Source organism: Poecile atricapillus, chromosome W, assembly GCF_030490865.1.
Source record: "Poecile atricapillus isolate bPoeAtr1 chromosome W, bPoeAtr1.hap1, whole genome shotgun sequence".
Classification (NCBI taxonomy): Eukaryota; Metazoa; Chordata; class Aves; order Passeriformes; family Paridae; genus Poecile; species Poecile atricapillus.
This window is the reverse complement of record NC_081288.1, coordinates 84,250,658-84,270,905: the sequence shown is the minus strand read 5'-3', so window position 1 is coordinate 84,270,905 and position 20,248 is coordinate 84,250,658. Positions and strand designations below refer to the sequence as shown.

Below are 20,248 nucleotides of genomic sequence, written 5' to 3'. Positions count from 1 at the left end.
AAAAAAATAAGATGGGGTTGAGAAGATTGCAGGTGATACGTCATTGCCACGTTGCATGTGGGGATGAAAATCCTCTCTCAGAGAAGTTTTTCTGTTGATACATTGGTTTTGTCAAAGTAGTGACCAATACCATATGTATGGGCTGCACATCTTGATTAGGAACACCAGGCCAGCAATTCCACCCCAGCCCAGGCTCAGCATCTGCAGAAGGCTCCCATACCATATAGTGACAGGCAAATTCACACAACTAGATAAGACTTTTCTTTCCCTGCACTGGAAATATTTACAGTAGGTATATAAGCAGAAATTTTGAGAATATTTGAAACAATGTGACACTAAATTTTTAAGTCACTATGTGCCTTAGACATGTTTACTCACATTTTTATGGATGGTTTTGACAAATAAGATGAAGTGCCCTCTGTAAAATAAGATATAATATGCTCCATGGTTGATGGCACTTGCCAGATGATGCTGACAGTGACACCTGCTATGTATAAGGAGGATACAGCAGGGTCTGCTTTTTTGTTTGCCTCTGGTTCCTGGTGTACTGTGAATGCCCAGGATGAAAATAGGTAAAGAAATCAGTGTGGTTTAATTACTCCAAAATATTACTGCTGTAAAAATTGAATAAGAATTAGTGTATATGCAGAAAAGTTAAACAGATGCTGTCAGCACAAGCAATGCATCTCTCAAAATGCAGGTCATATAAGTAACCTCTGTTAGAATAGAAAAAGCACAGACAAAATTTGTTTTATATTTAACTTTTAAAGTTGCTTGTATTGTGCATTCATCGGCTGTCTGTGCCAAATCTGTGCCGAGCATGATTCCGTTTGCTGAACCAAGAATCTCCACCTGCTAGCTAGACATTTTCTCTCTTGCTTGAGTGGATTTTTTTAACATGGTCGCTGTGTAATGAACCAATTAATGAGAAAAAAAAAGGAAAGATGATGTTCAGTATGTGTTTTCTACACTGTAAGTACTGAAGGGACCGTTTCATTCCTTAGTCCAATCACTTGTCCAAGGTTGGCCATGTAGTTGCATCCAGGTGATTGATGTTGTCACATTTGCTTGGCTGAAGCATTTTCCTCCAGAGAGACATCTGATTTTATTGGAAGATTCTGAGTTTGACAGTATCATGAATAATCAAAGCAGAGTGGTTAAAGAAAACCAGGGAACTGTACTTCATTTCTGACCTGAATTAATCTGCCTTTAATTTCCAGCATTAGCTCTTGCTCTGCTTTTGCTCTTCCAGTTCAAACAACCTTTTGTAGCTGATATTTTCTCTTCATTCCAGATATCTCCCAAGCCCATGTATTACTTTAGCTTTTTCTGTACTCTAAGAAATTTCTCTAACACCTCTGAAACATGACTGCCAATGCTGCCTGTGGTCCTGTAGTTCAGCCTCAGACATGCATGCTGTCTCTAGAGGAAAGCTACCTTCATCCCCCTAATCCCTATATACTCATCCCCTGCCTTTATGCCACAGTCTGGCATCAGATATTCAACCTGAGACAGTCTCCAACCTTTTCAGACAACCTTTTCCTACAATATGCTTGCATGTTCTGTACCTTCAACTGATATTACTTGTCCACAGATGTTTTACTTGATTTTTCTCATATATATAAATATATTTACATATATATATATATACATTCTATATTTTTCCCTTTGTAAATTCAAGTCACTATTTCATCTATGAGGGAAAGTCAGTTGTTGAACACCCCTGATTTCCCATGAATCATAGAATCACAGAATGGTTTGGCTTAGAAGGGGCCTTCAAGACTCTCATTCTAACCCCCTTGTTATGGTCAGGGACACCTTCCACTAGATCAGGTTGCAATTAAGGTGATAATTAAATTATTGTTTCCCTTCAGCTTGCTGCTTTTGAGCCTAGTACTTTAGCACATGCCATTTTTCTGGATTTCCCCCCCCTCATTTGCTGTAATTCCACCAAAATATGTTGTTCTCTGACTTCCAGGCACTGATTACCTGTGTCTGCTGCTATCCAAGTTTCTGTTTAATATATGTTATTTAACAAGATCTTGTAATTGATCAAAAAATACATTATCATTCTTGCATAATAAAAAAGATCACCTCTATAGCGAAATCAGAGAGTACCTTGGACTTGATTAGCATAAGAGATCTGATAGCCAGGATGCCTTGGCAGGAACAATCAGAGCTTTGAAGATTGCAAGAAGATTAAATCAGGTCTGGCACAGGGACAAGATTGAATCAATGTTGAAATATGCATGTTTGTTTATATGTCTGTATGATGTTTAACCAAATCATTGTAGCCTTCCTAGAATAGTATATAAGCTTATGTAGCCCACAGTAAAATCAGATTCTGATCACTGAGTCAGTTATCCCCATCTCTCTTTATCGCTGATACACCTCAATTGTTTATAAATGTGGAAGGATGATATTTATTGACCATTTTTTCTTCTTCTATATCATTACAAACTCTCTGCATCCAGTTAGTAATTATCTTTGAATTGGCTTTGTTACTTTCTTGATACAAGAAAGTCCTTTAGCTGCCACCTTTGTGTTTGATGTGTGAGTGCTTGGCTTCTCATCCCAATTTTTTTACTTATAAATTGTATGTTTGTATTTATACTGATTGGTGTTTTCTGTCTGAGATGTATGTTTGTGCTTGTTTACCAACACCTTTCTCAGCCATGAAACTGGAGCTCCTGTGGAAGACAAGCAAATGAGAAGTGCTTCAAATGAAACATTTTTTATTATTTTTGTGTCCTCTTTTTTTTTTTTTTTTTCCACATGGGCTGTGCTTTTGGTGTTCCTTCAACTGGGAATTGAACCACCCAATACTACTGCTCAGGATTGCTTTTGGTTTTCTCACTGCTGCTATTACCAAAAGCATTTGAATGCTATGGCAGATGGTACAGGTGCAGGACTGAGAAAAGCATTTAATTTTGTATTAATGGCTTCATGCCTTTGTGGGAGTGTTTTGAAGGCACGGCATACTCACTTCAGAGACCCTCTTTGTTTTCATGAGGGTCCTTTGCAGTAAGAAGTTATCTTCCCCATGTGCCATAATAGAAAATTAACTTTGCCTCCAGCAAGGTTTCATGTGGTTTTGTTTGTTTTCTTATTGACACAGGCTTGGAAAAGGGAAATTCGAGGATGGTGATAGCATCAACTTGAACGACATAGAGAAAGTCCTTCCAGTGTGGCAGGTAGGTGATGAGGACATCTGCCCATGTTATGGTGGAGACCAGCAGCTCCTTCCCTACCTTACCTATCCTTACAAAACTCTCCCCAGAAGTGGGAAAACTGCTCGGTTGGATGTGCCGAGCTATGGTCCTTTGGGGTTTATGATGGGAAATTATGCCTGTGGTTTCAGCAAGCCTTGCAATGACCCTTAATGCTGGGTGAGGGCAGTTATCATGTAGATTTCATTGGAGGTGAAATGTTGAGGACACTATATATACACATACATATATATAGGTATATGTACACAAAGCTCATATATTTTAGGAACAGAGATTCTGAAAGGCATCAACTCTCCTGGCAGCTCCAAAATAAATTGCTGTCAGGAAGCCAGCAGTGATGGTGTGTTGACCCAGGTGTTGCCCCTATGTGGTGTACGTATGTTTAAATGCAGCGGTCATCCACTTGGATGTTTTCTCCAGCCTGTTCCTTCTCCAAATCTCTCTATATATCCCAGTTTCAGTAGTTCTGGTTAAATGACCTTTAATGTTTAGATGTTGGGAAATAGCAGGATGAGATCCCCAGCTAAAAAGTCTAATTGAATAAGTCAGTTTGTCAGCATCATATAATTTTTCACTTTCCAGAGCCCAAGTCCTCAACAGATCTGAGTGTCCTGGGCTGGGAAAGTTTCTGAGCATGTTTTTGCTGAAGTCTCCTCTGCCTTCAGAGGGAAGGGTGGAGACATCTCATGTGCTTTGGTAGTGTTATCCTTTTCAGTGCTGAGCAAAAAGCTTGTTTGGCTTCTTGTTCATGCATAATGTGAGGAAAAAATTTGCTCATCCTGAAGAACATGGGATGATCTGTCTTATTGTTTCTTTTGGGTGAGCTAGCTGGCACTAAATACATAAATCAGTGGAAGGAGTGAAGTGCTGCTAACTTTGCCAGGAAGCCTGCAGCTGCTTCCTGCTCAGTCTCTTCCATATTTGATATGTCTGGACTTTAGGTGACAGAAAGAAAACATCAGGTTCAGCTGATACAGACCCCAGTAATTCTGCAAAATAAGGTGGTTTTCCCTGAGGAATATTTAGAAATGAGAAATCAAACTATCTTTGGTGCAAAGAACTGATTTTCTTCTCTAGGGTTTAACTTTCAGTCAACAGATATTAAATAAACCAGATCCTCCTGGTCTGGTTATCATCTGATCATGTCTGAACACAAAGTTGTTACCTTATCTTGTCCTAACACCAGGTTGAGTCCATTGAATCCAGTGAATTAATTTCAACATATACCTTGATATCTAGATTAATTGCCAGTGTGGCATCTCTAAGCTGGAAAATCTAGCATGAATGCTGGATTTGGTGTTTTGTTTGTCTCTTGCCAGACTCATGTAATGCTGCATTATTTTGGAGACATGCTTATGTAGGCATGCAGAGTCATGTGCGTGTCGGAACTAGGAGCTGGGTAGCTCTGCATAAGGATTTATCTTGTTTGGCATTGACAGGTGGAATACTTGCAGACAGCTGGTTTAATCCTGACATATCATTAACTGGATTTGAATGTAATTGTGCAATGCCAACAGTGATTTTGTTGGCCTTTATTGCTTGTTTCAAATGGCTCTGTGGAGCAGTGTGTGGAGGCATAAGGGAAAATATTTGAGTGAGCCTATGGAAGAAAAATCCACCTTCTATGGGGCTGTCCCACACTGTGGTTATCTTTGTGTTATATCCTGAAGAAGAGGCTTTTCAGGTTGGAGATAGAGAAACTCTTGTTCTTTGTTTAAGAACTCAGGGGTTGATTACAGCAGCTGTACATGGATGGAAGGGCCAATCTGAGCATCCTCCAGTGCCACTGGGGTGTTCAGAGCACCCTCCAAGCACCACTGGGGTGGTCCAAGCATCCTTCAGCGTGACTGGGCCAGTCCAAGCATCCTTAAACATTACTCAGATGAAAATGTTTTGCTGCTGAATGTGCTTCAGCAGCTATAGCAGGGTTGAGTATCATGTTTGGGGGATGTAGTGAGTCTTACTTGCAGGCTGCTTTGGAAATTTGTGTTCCTTTGATGATAAGGTATAATAGGACACGAATCTAGAACTAATTTGTAGTGTACATCCAGATCTGTATGTGTATCTCTACAGAGAGATACAGTGACACCTCTAACAGGTTAAGCAGAATATTCTGGATATCTGGATGTTAATATACATACATGAGTTTTGCTGCTGGAATCAATAGTATTTTAACAAAATATTCCAAGTAAAGCCTATAACTATTTGGTAATTAAAAGGTGAAAAAATTAAACAAAACCCAAAACAACTACCCCTAAAATCCTCTTTTGTTTGGAAATTGGAGAATGGGTTCATCTGCTCCTCAGAGATGCTCTTGCACCATGGCATACTGCCATCTTGTGGACATGCACAGGCGGGCAAATCTGTCTCCACTTTGGCAGTGGGCGAACTCCTTCACCACAACTGGTATTTTGGAGATTTCTCCTGCCCCGTCTTTTCAAAGCTCATCTGAGGTGCTTGTTCTTATTGTTAAATAGGCTTTGTTTTGAAAGCTTCATGGCTAGGAGCTCATGAAGTCATTGCTTTGGCTCAGCTTGTTAGCTGTAACCTTTTCATCTCTCCTTACTCATAAGTCTGTAGCTGGATTTGGGCAGTAATTCACCTAAGTGCTGACAAAAAATTAATTTGGAAGAAAATAATCTTTTGAAGATAAGTATTCCCATTTCATAAGATCTTTTTATTGCACTCCAGTGAGGATCAGTTATCTGCTGCATTTGAGGCATGCAGCTCAGATGCAGAGCTGGTCTTCATCACCCTCTCCATTTTCATCTTAGCTGGTTTGTTGGAGGAGACCACATAACCATATTAGAATCATGAAGACATCACAGGGAGGGCTGAGTCAGTGCATTTTTCTTTTGCTCCCTTTGGCAAATGCTTGGAAAGACTTTCATGCTTGGATGTTGTCACGATCCGCAAGGTGGGATTCGTGATGTGGTTCTTTTAATCGGTCTTAGAGTACAAAAGATTATCAGCAAACCAAGGACTTAAACAGCAAAAAACACTTTATTGAGTGCTCATTAGCACTAATATGTGATAGAGGGAAAAGAAGAGAAAGCAAAGCATAAGAGAAAGAGAGTAAGGGGATTATAGCTACCAACGTCAAAGTCTACTCAGCCGTCCAACGACGCAGAGTCTTCTGTCCATTGGGGAGATCTCAAAGGAAGGTAAGTTTGGGGTATAATTTTATAGTCTTTTGCAAAGCGAGGGGTTCAGGGCCAAAACCAGAGGAGATTGATGATCATTGTGATGAATTCCATTGCGCGGAGGGCAGGTGTAGGGTACAGAGCAAACCACGTCTTGCAAGTCTTTGCTCACCAGCAGGAACAGGGGCAATGTGTCCTGGAAAATCCGTTGTGGAGGGTACCACACACAAGCCCCTGCTCACCAGCAGGAACGAGGGCAGTGTACTGTGCAACCACCTGCAAACAATCACTTAGCAAACATCCACCTCAGCTAGGCCCGAACCCCTAAACCATGTCCCTTGTGATATTCAGGGTCTCAGTCTCTGTCCTTGAGACGGTTGTGAGTCAGATGAGGGAATCTTCAGACCCTCTCTTACAGATGTGTCACAGCCAAGTGTCCCAGTCCTAGATAGAGTCTTCAGACTGTGAGTCCTCAGCAAAGTCTACACTTACCAGAGAAAAACACCCAGGGGGTCATGTCCTACAAGACATTCCCCCTCTTCCCTGTGAAGCTGCTGTAGCTCACAAAGGATAAAGGAGGCTGCATGTCATGGGGACATGCTGTAAATGCTTCTAGAAAATGAGAAGAGAGTTTTAGGACATGTCTCAAGTAGTTTGTAGACTGGCATCTTGCATTTTTTTGCCTTCAGATTGTTTGACTCATGCCTCTAGGATAGGCTTGCCCTCCTCTGAACAGTGTGGTTGTGCCTTTGCTGGCCAGCTGCTTCTTGTCTTGTGTTATATGGAATTTTTCAAATGCTGGGCTTTACTGGTGCTATGGGATAAACTTGGAAGATAGCACTGATATAATTTGGTTTGGTGTCTTAATTGCCTTGCAGCTCATGTCCTTCTGTTTCCTTACTGATTTTTGACCCTTTTTGTCGAATGTTTGGAGTTATAATAAACTGCTTGTTTCTCTTCAGGCTACACTTGTCATCCAGCTTCCTTGCTGGATGAAAAACAAGGGAGCAGCTCCTCAGGAGAAAGGCAGACTTTTCTAATTGCTCATGATCCTCTTAGTACCACTGTATTCTTGACTTTGTCCAAACAGGATTAGAAGTACAGGGATTCCTGACCATGCTGGGATCTCACCTGAATTTAGGCACCTAGCAGGCATTGGAACCCCCTCCTCATTGACAAGTATTTTCAAGTCAGACATTACAGTTCAGTGTGGAGATCATGTGAGTAAAGGCAGGACTTCTGTGTGGGCTGGTCACTCAAATTTCTTGCCCTAGGAGAGACATGGACACATTGAGACATGATTTGTTGCATCTCAGTGTAGAGATCCAGAGAAGGTTGAATGATTCCTATCTGAGGATACCCATGTAGTTTCCCTGTCAGCTCTGCAAGGAGCCCAGAGGGACCAGCTCACACGTGGACTTGGTCAGATATGAAAGGTTTGTTATAAATGCAAAGGCAAATTCAGGATAAAAATAAAAAGAGAAATTTATTATTAAACAACAAAGAACAAACAATGAGAAAAAACCACAATAAAATGGTCAGTGCAGCGCTGGGTGGACAGGGTCTACACCAGAGGTATAGGATTCCCAAATCCACGTTTGAGGGTTCTCAAGCCTGGGGTTTTATAGAGATTTTATGTCCTCAGGCTAGAATTCCAAGCAGGTTCCATTCACCAAGTGTCCTTGATTGTCCGGTGAATGGATTTCCTGGCATGGAAAAATAGAGCTAACAAGTGTCCGGACAGGATCTCCTCATATGTAAAGAGATTCTGTATGTATTTCAATTTGTGTCATCAAGACAGAGTGGTGTGATCCGGGCCGGTGCCGATGGATATCTCGGCAGTGCCTCTTCCCTTTGTCTCTTTTGATTGCTTCTCCAACATCGGTTTGACAGGTGGGGTGTTCAGGTCTGGCGACGACTACCTTCTCGGGGCTTGTCTTTTTGTCGACCTGATTGTTTCCCAACAGAGATCTGTAGGGCGTTGTTCAGGTCCGGAGATGGATATCTTCTCCGAGCCAGTTCTTTTGTCCTCCTGATGGCCCTCGTCCTGTCTATTTTCTGAGCTGATGTGCCTGCTTGTGTTCGTTATCTGGGTGTTGGTTGCAATCTGTTGCCTCTCCGAGGGAAATCCCGACCAGACCCGGAGAAGGACTTTTTACATTTTGAATTTTATATCATTACAACACATATATATCTTATTTATACTTTTTACGAATTTTTATTTACAGATTAATTTATTACAGGTTCTTTAAGAGTGATGAAATCAACCCAGGTGTCCAGGAGAAGGGTGGATCATGGGCAAGCATCCTGTCTGCTGTCACTCTGAATAGGGGAGTGGGGGGATCAGTGTCCAGCACTGTTGTGAGGGGCTGCTCCTGGACCCTACAGATCACTGACCCTTCCTGGTAGTGGCAGGGTGACAGGTCTTTTTGAGGTTCAGCAACAGCTCTTTGATGGGGTGGTGTTATTTACTATCATAGTCTTCATCCTCTCTTGCCCACTCTTTCTGCACTGCAAGGTTGGTCAGTTGTAACTTCAGCCAGCTTGTTAGGCAGCCCAGATCCTTCCTCTTTTGGTCTTGGCCATAACAACATGGCCCTCTGACTCAAACCTCCAGAGTGGCCCAGCTTAGCTTAGTGATGAGGTTTCTCTTCACTCTGGTTTCATGCCAGCATATGTTTGTGGGGTTCACTGATTTTCTTCAGGAACTTAAGTCTATCAAGTGAGCAAAGAAATCAGGGGTGGAATCTCTCCCCAGGGTTGCATTCCACAGTTTATTTCTGTGAAGGGGAATCCAAAGGACGAGAGACCAAGGATTTTGGGGTCCGGGGGTTTCTTTTAACAGGGTTTTTCAGAGCGAGGGAACATCAGAGAGACAACCAATTATTTTTCTCAGCTAACACAATTACGAACTTTCTACAAATCAAGGTTACACATGCTAAGATAAGAAATAACAGATACCAACTTTTTCAAATGCTCACAAAGGTGTATGAGTATACTCCACAGAGGGGCAGAGGGGGAAAGAGGGGGAAAGAGGGGGGAGGGGATGGTTTCCTGGCAATGCAGGAGGGAAAGAAAGGGAAGGTAAGAATACCCTCTCGGCTTCCATAGCTCAGAGGCATTCTGGGACAGGAAAAACAGAATTACAAGTTTCATGCTGGAGAGAAGGGTCTCTCTCTCCCTGCACTTTCCTGGGCTACCGAAACTTCAAGCAGCTGGAAATGCCAGCAGGGTCCCCTCTCCACTCCATCCGGCCTCTCGCTGTGGAGCTGAGGAGAAAAAACTTCAGTAACCACGGTAACCTGCCTCCAGGTAAGCAGTAGGAGAAAAAGAAGTGTGTGTGTGGGGGGGGGGGGGAATCACAACTAGAAGAGGGAAAAGATACATTTCAAGATATCAATTACAACAGACCTCTCTCAGTAGTCTGTTCTGCACCCATGAAGCTGGGATGGGCTCATCCTTATGCCTGCCATCCCCTCTGTCCAAGTTTAGGAATAGCATTCCCCAATTTACTACTCCCACTAAAAAGAAAACGATGAGCCACTCCCCTCCCCCCTCCAGTGAGAGACACAAAAGGCAGAGATCATGGGCTGAGATAACAAGTAACTAGAAACAGCAATGAGATAAGAAAACAAATAGTAACAGTAGCAATATTATTGACAAAAGTGTACAAAAGCAAGAGTGATTTACATGCAAAATGCTCACCAAGGACCCCAGGTGATAATGAACAATGGCAGAAGGGTTTCCCCCTCCAGCAATGCTTTTCTTGACCCCAAGCCATGCCCCTCTTCTCAAGGGAGAGTTCCTTACTTCTGTCTTGGTAATAACATAAGACTGGATAGAATAACAACCTAGACACACCCACATGGCTCCAGGGTCTGCCCCCTCATGGCTAGTGTGAAAAAATTAACTCTGTCCTGGCCAAAATTGGGACACTACGCACCCCTTTTTCTTTACCATCTACATCAAGCCCAGATCCTACATCTTCCAACTATATATATATAGAGAGATGTATAGATAGATATTTATATATTTATACACACACAAGCACGGGTTTAATTTCCATAGTCAATGTCCATCCCTCCAAGATGTCTGTTGAGTTCATTTAGTCCATGACTGTGGGTTCTATCTGTTCTAGATGTCTTCCAGGGCAGGGGCGCTGGTGTGCTGTCAGCTGGTTGCAAGCTGCATCAGGAGCTCACGACTGCTGTATCTGGAGCAGTCCATCCTCATTGTCCGTGGTAGTTATGACATACAGTGATAATGCCATTCAGCAAACAATATCCCACAATTCAACATTACAGACTGTTCTCACCAAAAAAATCAAATCCCCCTGAGGTACACATCGTGCTTCCCTGTCCCTCTGCATTACTCACCAAGTACACCCAGGCCCTTGAGCAAAAGCAATCCCATGGATGGGTTTGCCTTCACTTGAGGCAGGACTAATCCAAACTGTCTTCCCTAACACATTCCTTATATGCACCATGGGGACTTTATTCCCTTCTAAAGTACATGCAAGTTTTGATTGGGCAGGGTCAGCTCAATTGGTAGAGTCTTGGGTGTTAACTAAGCAGGTGGTCTTTGTGTCCTGGGGTGAGTGTGATGTTTAATTGTATCCCCATTTGTCCACCTAGCCCAGAAATAGGCTTTGTATCCTTAAAACTTCATCTAAGAGTAAAAGTGAGTGGAGAAGAAGCACCGAGTCTGTTATCAGAGACTGTACTTACTCCACCCTCATCCCAGGACAGGGTTTTGACTACAGCACAGACAGACAACAAGATCGCCTTGGCTTTCCAACTAGCCGAAGCAGTGAGGTCTTCCTGGACTGTTTTCTTTCCCTTTTCCTTTAAATGGATCTAAGCTGCTCTGGACTGGGGACTCGGGGGAGCACCGGGAGCTTGCACCTGTGGACTACTGGGAGCCCAGCCTGGGCAGTAGCAGTTTCCAGCGTCAGAGGGATTAATAACAGAGCTAACACCCACAGGAAAAAAACCCTCTAAATTTTGTCATCTCTTCAGAGCGGCGAGAGGTTTTGTAATTTGATATTGGTCATTCTTGTGCTGGGTAGTGTTACCGCTGAAGATGAATAGATCACGTGGACACAGGTCGAGGTGTGGTGAAAAGAAGAGCAGAGTTTATTTTTCCTCCCAGCATTTATAGGCTTCTGACCATGGCCAGGGATTGAATGGTCAGGATAACACTTTCTCACTGCACTGGCCATGAGAGATGCCCATCACAAGACATGTAACAGAAAGAATGTACACATATCTATGTTTACAGTTACTGTCCTGGGAAGGTCCTTAGAAAACTATGTTAGCAAGCTCAGAAGCTGAGTTTTCAGGGAGACAGGGTAGTGTTGTGCCTTTTAAATAAACAGGTTTTTTCCACTTCTCTCAGAGAAATCTCTTCCCGAACCGGTTGGGGGGTGGGAGAAAGGGGCCACGTGGGTTTGTTTCCCGGGCGGGAGGCCCCATTGGAGGTTTTTTCCCAAATTTTCCCTAAACCAGGACAAATAGATTTATTGGTGCTCAACGTGAGGCACGAGAGCGTGGAAAAACCCTGTACTGATTGCACTGAAGTGGCAATTACTCTGTATTGGGATAAGATAAAGCAGTCTCTAGCCATCTAGCCATGCTGTTTGAATTAATGTCTTTTGGGGTGCAGGCCTTCATGTGTTTCTGGTCGCTAGGCTTTTTTGAGGTTTTAATACTTTTATGGTCCCTTGGTTTATTTTCTTATCCAGAAATAGCCCCGATATTGTCCCTAACACATAGCTTTTACAGTAGAGGGGCACAGATTAGAATAGCTATTGGGCTGGGCCTAGTGATAATGATTTCTAAGAAGTTTATTCAGGTGCTGGAGTCTGTTCCAGGTATAAAGGATTCATGGGTATGGTTATGCACCTAGTTTGTTAGAGGAGGAGCAGGGGATGAGGCTTTTCAACCTTTCCTTTCCTTCTTCTCCTCTGAATCGGTTACATCACTATTGGAGAGTGTTCAGTTCCCCCTGAATGTTAGAGACCATCTTTCTGGCATTTAATCTGGCAAGTTTCCTCTATACAGTCTTCAGCCTCTCTAGAATGAGGGCTGACATTTCTAGAGGGACTGATGAGACCCCTGAACCAGGCGTGGAAAATCCTGAGTGGTGTGTAGAATGGGAGGATATGAGCCAAATTCTGAAGCAATTTTCTGACCCTATAGTTTGGGACTTTCCACATGAACAAATTCAGAATACAGCTGAGGTGGGGAAATAGCTGAGAGAGAAGCGTCATGATGATTCCAAGGAAAAAAAGATCATTGCAGTAAGCTAGGCCCTAGCATATGCTTATCGTACGTTGCTAGATACTGTAGGGCAGCAAACAGGAGAAAGGGGACAGGGAGATAAATCAACAGTTACCCCAGTTACTCAGGCTGCAGCCAACCTCCCAGTTACAAAGCTGGTAGCTAAACCAGACAGCAAGCTTCAACCAATGGCTTTTGCTACTAGCATGAGAAGTGGAAAGTGCACAGACAAAACCGATAGAACAGTGGATGATGATGATGCAGGAGAAGGACCCTCAACACCTCCTGACATAAAATCAAGAGTCAAAGCAACTGGCACAAGATCAGAGGCTAATATTGAGTCCTTTTCCCTGAAAGACCTTCATGGCCTAAGGAAGGACTACACTCGACAACCTGATGAATCTATAATTAGTTGGTTAGTCCATCTGTGGGACACAGCAGGTGAGGCTACATTTCTGGATGGTACTGAAGCGAGGCATCTGGGATCCCTGTCACATGATCCGGTTATCAACCAGGGGATGATGAGGGGGGATAACCCTCACAGTCTCTGGGCACGGGTCCTGGAAAGTGTAGTACAAAGATATCTGTGTGTAGACGATCTCTACATGCAGCAAACACAGTGGAAAACCATTGAATAAGGGATCTAACGCCTGAGAGAAATGGCAGTGGCAGAGATTGTCTTTTCAGATGACATACCAACTAAGAATCCAGACTTGGTGCCATGTACATCTGTGATGTGGCGAAAATTGGTACGATTTTGGCCACAGGAATATGCATCTGCTTTAGCACCAATGAAGCGGGATGAAAGGGAGGAGACCATGCTGGATATGGTAAAGAACCTTCGAGCATATGCAGATGCCGTGCATGGCCCCACACATGCAAGAATTGCAGCTGTGGAAACACGTCTGCAGAAATTAGAAGATAAGATAGAGGAGAATCACAAGAAACTTAGAGATGAGATTAAAGAGGACTTTCTCCAAATCTCAGCAGTACAGATCAGAGGTCCTGGTACTCAACGCAGACGTTCCCCAGATCGGGAGAGAAGGTATACCCCATGATCTGAGCTGTGATTCTTCCTGCGTGATTGCGGAGAAAACATGAGGAGATGGGATGGGAAATCTACTGCAGCTCTGGCACAACGGGTGCGTGAATTGAAGGAAGAGAAGAGTCACAAAGGAAGTTCCACCAAAAGGGAAGCAGCTCCAGTTGCCCGTAGCCGAACTGCCAGGTATGATGACGATGACATATCCGATCCCCTTGAAGGAACATCCAAGACATATACCCAAGGAAAGAAGGATAACCAGGCTTAGAGAGGCCCTGCCTCTAGCCAGGTAGAGGCTAGGGAAAATCGTGTTTTTTTGGACTGTGTGGATTCGTTGGCCTGGCACATCAGAACCACAAAGATATGAGGCTTTGGTTGATACTGGCGCGCTGTCGCTCTATTAAGGAACGGCTGGAAAGAGGCAACACAGACTCTCATGGAGTCAGAACAGGAGAATTCCTTAGTTTATTGCTTCAGCTATGTTTTATAGACTAGTTCGTGGAAAGTACAGAAAGGAAACTCTTATTGGTTAGTTAACTGCTACATCACCATCATTGGTCAGTGGTGTACACCACCTCCTGACTTTCTCCTGCAAGGAAAACAAGAGGACAGACAAACAGCACCTGGCAGATGTTTTCTGTCTCTGAGGATTGTTTTGAAATCCTCCTATGAATTTCTCAGGCTAGCTCTCAGTCAGGCCTGAGAGCTATGTGGCCTGTAATAACTACAAGCACTCTGGTTCAGATTTAGCATCCATAGCGCGCAGTGCACATTAATCCCATCAAGACATGTGGGGACAGAATCTGTTTCTATTGCTGGCGCGACAGGGGGATTGCAGGATTTTACCTTGGTGGAAGCAGATATGATCCTGACTGGAAGTGAGTGGAAGAAACACCCTATTGTGACAGGCCCAGAGGCCCCATGCATTTTGGGCATAGACTTCCTCCGAAGTGGGTATTTCAAAGACCCAAAAGGACTCAGGTGGGCATTTGAGATAGCAGCTGTGGAGACAGAGGGTGTCCAGCAACTGAACACTTTGCCTGGACTGTCCAAGAATCCATCTACAGTAAGACTTCTGAATGTGAAAGAACAGCAAGAACCAATTGCCACCTTGATGGTGCACCGCCGACAGTATAGAACAAATCAAGATGCTGTGATCCCCATCCATAAGATGATCTGAGAGCTGGAGAGCCAAGGGGTGGTTAGCAAAACCCACTCACCCTTCAACAGCCCCATTTGGCCTGTGCATAAATCTGAAGGGGAATGGAGATTGACTGTGGACTATCGTGCATTGAATGAAGTGACTCCACCTCTGAGCACTGCTGTGCCAGATATTCTGGAGCTCCAGTATGAGCTGGAGTCCAAGGCAGCAAAATGGTACGCCACTATTGATATTGCCAGTGCATTTTTCTCCATTCCCCTGGCAGCAGAATGCAGGCCTCAGTTTGCCTTCACGTGGAGGGGAGTGCAATACACTTGAAACCAGCCCTTGTTCTTGTAGGTGATTTTAACCTACCAGGCATCTCCTGGGAACTTAATACATTAGAAAAGAAGCAGTCCAGGAAGTTTTTAGAGTGTATTGAGGAAAACTTTTTTTGCAGCTGGTGAGTGAGCCCACCAGGGGAGGTACTATGTTAGACCTGTTTACAAATAGAGATGGGCTGGTGGAAGATGTGGTGGTTGGAGGCCGTTTGGGGCATAGTGATAATGAAATTATAGAGTTCCCAATATTTGGTGATATCAGGAGGTATAGATGTACAAAACACTCGCATTGAGAGACTTCTCCAGGGTCAAGCTGTTCCAGTATAAGCAATTTATTATATGGGTAGAGGGAGGAAGAGACCCGTATCTTCCGCCAGCTGCAGCACGTGGTCAGGGAGGGAGAGAGAGTGGGGCGGGGAGAGAGATAGTTTAAGAGGCAGGGGAGAGAGCTTAAGAGAGAGAGGAGAACAAGAGTAAGAGAGCGGGGAGAACAAGAGCAAAAGAGCTAAGTTCTTGTTACAATACATTATACCCTTTTCTATAGTGAATATTCTAATTCCCAGTAACCAATCCCTACCAGACACACCCACTAAAGAATTTACCTATAGCCTATAAGAACTACTACATTACCATACAGTGTTACATTTTAAACTCTAAAAGCTTTACAAATTCTTCTCTTGCTGCTTGACCTTTGGATTCTCTACCTGCAGAAGGACATTGTTTCATCAATAGGGATTCTCCTTTAACTGGCTAGGCTATTGTTCTATTGTTCTTTGGTTATATAGTAACTAGTACTCGGTATCCTATGACTCAAAGCGATCTATCATTTCTATTTCGATTCTAGGCTTCATATTTTCAGAATCTTTTGCTAAACAATCATATTCATAAGGTTTCCCTGTTTCATCCTCCCCAACAAGGAGGAACATCAATAAGACTTTTACATTAGACTTTCAGAGGGCAGACTTTGGCCTATTTAGGAGACTTATTCAGAGAGTTCCTTGGGAAGCAGCCCTTAAAAACAAAGGAGTTGTCATGGGGTGACTTTGTGATGCTTGTATCCTCAATCGCCTTATGTTACATATTAAGTTCTGCACCTTTAAGACTGGCTCTGAGAGCGAAGAGGGGGGAAAGAAGAAGTGCGCAGTTTGTGTTGAGAAAGAGCCCTCACTCCCCTGCATCCTGCTCCTGGACTGTGTTGTCTGCGGCATGGACAGACTGCAGGACAGAGCTCTCCTTTGCTTTTAGTTAGTTTTTAGCTAGCTGAGGCAGGGAAGTTCCCCAGACTGTTTTATTTTCCTTTTCCTTGGATCTGTTCAAACCTGCTCTGGACTGAAAACCCAGAAAAACACTGGGAGCTCATGCCTGTGGTTCACCGGGGCCTGGGCCTCAGCACTTTCCAGCGCTGGAGGGACTGATAAGAACCTGAGTGAGCCGAGCTACACCCCACAACAAGGACTTTTCTGGATGTGCCATCTCTTTGAACAGCAAGAGGTTTCATTGTTTAATATTTTCAATTTCTGTTAAATAAACATTTTTTCCACTTTTCTCTAAGGAAATCTTTTCCCAAACCATTTGGGGGAGGGGCCGCTTGAATTTGCTTTCTAGAGGGACCCCATTTGGAGGTTTTCTCACAAGTTTGCCCTAAACCAGGACAATACATTAATTGGCACCCAATGTGGGGTTCGGGTAAGTGGAAAAATCTGTACTGATTGCATTTTGGTTGTGCTTACTATGTATTGGGATAAAGCAGTCATTAGCCATGTTGTTTGAATGCATAATGTCTCTTGGGGTGGAGGCCTTTATGTGGTTTTGGTCCCTAGGCTTTTTTGGGGTTTTAATACCTTTCTGGTCCCTAGGTTTATTTTCTTTTCTGGTAATAGCTTCAGTACTGTCCCTAACATGTAGCTTTTACAGTAGAGGGGCACAGATTAAAATAGTTATTCTGCTGGGCTCAGTGATATAGATTTATAGGAAGGTTATAGAGGTACTGGAGTTTGTACCAGGTATATTTGGCTTATGGTTTCTTCATTCTACCCTGCATCCCAGTCCTAGTAGCATGTTTTGGGGTTTATTAGTAATTGCACACAGTTTGTCAGAGGAGGAGCAGGAGATGTGGCTTTTCAGCCTTTCCTTCTTCTCCTTTGAATCTTTTATGTCACTTTTTGAAAATGTTCAGTTTCCCCTGAGTGTTAAGGATATCACTTTCCTGATGTTTCATCTGGTAAGCTTCCTCCATATGGTCTACAGCTTCTCTAGAATGAGGGCTGAGATGTCCAGAGGAGCTGATGAGACCCCTGACCCAGGAGTAGACCCAGGTGTGGAAAATCCTGAGTGGTCTGGAGAATGGCAGGATATGGGCCAAACCCTGAAGGAATTTTCTGATCCTATAGCCTGGGACTGTCCACGGGAACAAATTCAGAACCCAGCTAAGGTGGGCAAATACCTGAAAGAGAAGTGCCATGATGACTCTAAGGAGAAAAAGATCACTGCAATAATCTGGGCCCTGGCGTATGTTTATCGCATACTACTAGATACTGTAGGACAGGAGATAGAGGCAGTGAGGCAGAAAGATAAATCAGCAGCTACCCTAATCACTCAGGCTGCAGTTTAGCCAGCAGCTAAACCAGAGAGTTATCCCAAGCCAGCAGCTAAACCAGACAGTGAGCCTAAACCAATGGTTGTTGCTTCTACCATGAGAGGCATGAAACACAAAACCAACACCAATTGGCCAGTGGATGATGATGATGATGATGTGGCAGAAGGACCCTCAAGAACAGCAAAGGACACAAAATCAGAAGTCACTGTTGAGTCCTTTTCCCTGAAAGACCTTCATGGCCTAAGGAAGGATTACACTCAGCGACCTGACGAATCTATAATTAGTTGGTTGGTCCATCTGTGGGATGCTGCAGGTAAGGCTACAATTTTGGATGGTACTGAAGTGAGGCATCTGGGATACCTGTCACACGATCCGGTTATCGACCAGGGGATGATGAGGGGGGATAACCCTCACGGTCTCTGGGCACGGGTCCTGGGAAGTGTAGTACAAAGATATCTGTGTGCAGATGATCTCTATATGCAGCAAACTCAGTGGAAGACCATAGAACAAGGGATTCAATGCTTGAGAGAAATGGCAGTGGCAGAGATTGTCTTTTCAGATGACCTAAACACTAGGAATCCAGACTTGGCACCATGTACATCTGTGATATTCTGAAAACTTGTATGATTTGGGCCACAGGAATATGCATCTGCTTTAGCACCAATGAAGTAAGATGACAGGGAGGAAACCATGCTTGATGTGGCAAAGAAGCTCCAAGCATATGCAGATCCCATGCATGGCCCCACACATGCAAGAATTGCAGCTGTGAAAACACGTCTGCAGAAATTAGAAGACAAGATAGAGGAGAATCACAAGAAGCTCTGTGAGGAGATTAAAGAGGGCTTTCTCCAAATCTCGGCAATACAGATCAGAGGTCCTGATACCAAAGGCAGAAGTCTTCCAGAGAAGGAGAGAAGGTACACCCCACGAGCAGAGCTGTGGTTCTTCCTACATGACTGTGGAGAAAACATGAGGAATGGGATGGAAAATCTACTGCTGCTCTGGTATGATGGGCACTTGAATTGAAAGACAGCAAGACTCAGAGAGGAAGTTCCACCAAAAAGAAAGCCACACCAGTAGCCTGTAGCCAAACTGCCAGGTATGATGATGATGACAACATGTCTGATCTTGAAGGAACCTCCAAGACAGATTCCCAGTGAAAAAAGGATAATCAGGCATAGAGGGGCCCTGCCTCTAGCCAGGTAGAGGCTAGGGAAAACCGTGTCTTTTGGACTGTGTGGATTTGTTAGCCTGGCACATCAGAACCACAAAAATATGAGGCCTTGGTTGACACTGGTGCACAGTGCACATTAATCCCATCAAGACGTGGGGGCAGAATCTGTTTCTATTGCTGTCATGACAGGGGGATTGCAGGACTTTACTTTGATTGAAGCAGATGTGAGCCTGACTGGAAGTGAGTGGAAGAATCACCCTGTTGTGATGGGCCCAGAAGCCCCACGCATTTTGGGCATAGACTTCCTCCGAAGTGGGTATTTCAAAGACCCAAAGGAGTTCAGGTGGGCATTTGAGATAGCGGCTGTTGAGACAGAGGGCATCAAGCAATTGAACACCTTGCCTGGACTATGAGAGACCCCATCTGTAGTGGGCCTTCTGAAGGTGGAAGAGCAACGAGTACCAACTGACACATCAACAGTGCACTGCCAGCAGTATAGAACAATTTGAGATCCTGTGATTCCCATCCATAAGATGATTCATAAGCTGGAGACCCAAGGGGTGGTTAACAAAACCCACTCACCCTTCAACAGCCCCATTTGGCCTGTGTGCAAATCTGGAGAATGGAGATTGACTGTGGACTATCGTGGCTTGAATAAAGTGACTCCACTGCTGAGCATTGCCATGCCAGACGTTGGAGCTCCAGTACGAGCTGGAGTCCAAGGCAGCAAAGTGGTACGCCACTACTGACATTGCCAACACATTTTTCTCTATTCCTTTGGCAGCAGAATGCAGGCCTCAGTTTGCCTTCACGTGGAGGGGCATGCAATACACTTAGAACCGACTGCCCCAGGGGTGGAAGCACAGCCCCACCATCTGCCATGGACTGATCCAGGCTGCCCTGGAAAAGGGTGAGGCTCTGGAACATCTACAGTACATTGATGACATCATTGTGTGGGGGAACACAGCAGCAGAGGTGTGTGAGAAAGGAGAGAAAATAATCCAGATTCTGCTGGAAGCCAGTTTTGCCATCAAGAAGAGCAAAATTAAGGGACCTGCTCGAGAGATCAAGTTCTTGGGAGTAAAGTGACAAGATGGCCAGCGTCAGATTCCTACTGCTGTCATCAACAAGATCATAGCAATGTCTCCACCAACCAACAAGAAGGAAACACAAGCTTTCTTAGGTGCCAAAGGCTTCTGGAGAATGCAAATTCCTGAGTATAGCCAGATTGTGAGCCCCCTCTACCTGATCACCCACAAAAAGAACACTTTCCAGTGGGGGCCAGAACAGTAGCAAGCCT

General features: G+C 44.0%; 1 protein-coding gene across 1 annotated transcript in view; it reads left to right on the top strand.

Annotated features, from left to right (window-relative positions):
- The window catches only part of LOC131592498 (CBP80/20-dependent translation initiation factor-like), a 565,386-nt gene that overhangs the window by 212,216 nt on the left and 332,922 nt on the right, over positions 1–20,248 (top strand). The window contains exon 8 of the mRNA XM_058864047.1: positions 3,119–3,194. Coding sequence (XP_058720030.1) covers positions 3,119–3,194 — 76 coding nt within the window. The remainder of the gene's footprint in view (positions 1–3,118; positions 3,195–20,248) is intronic.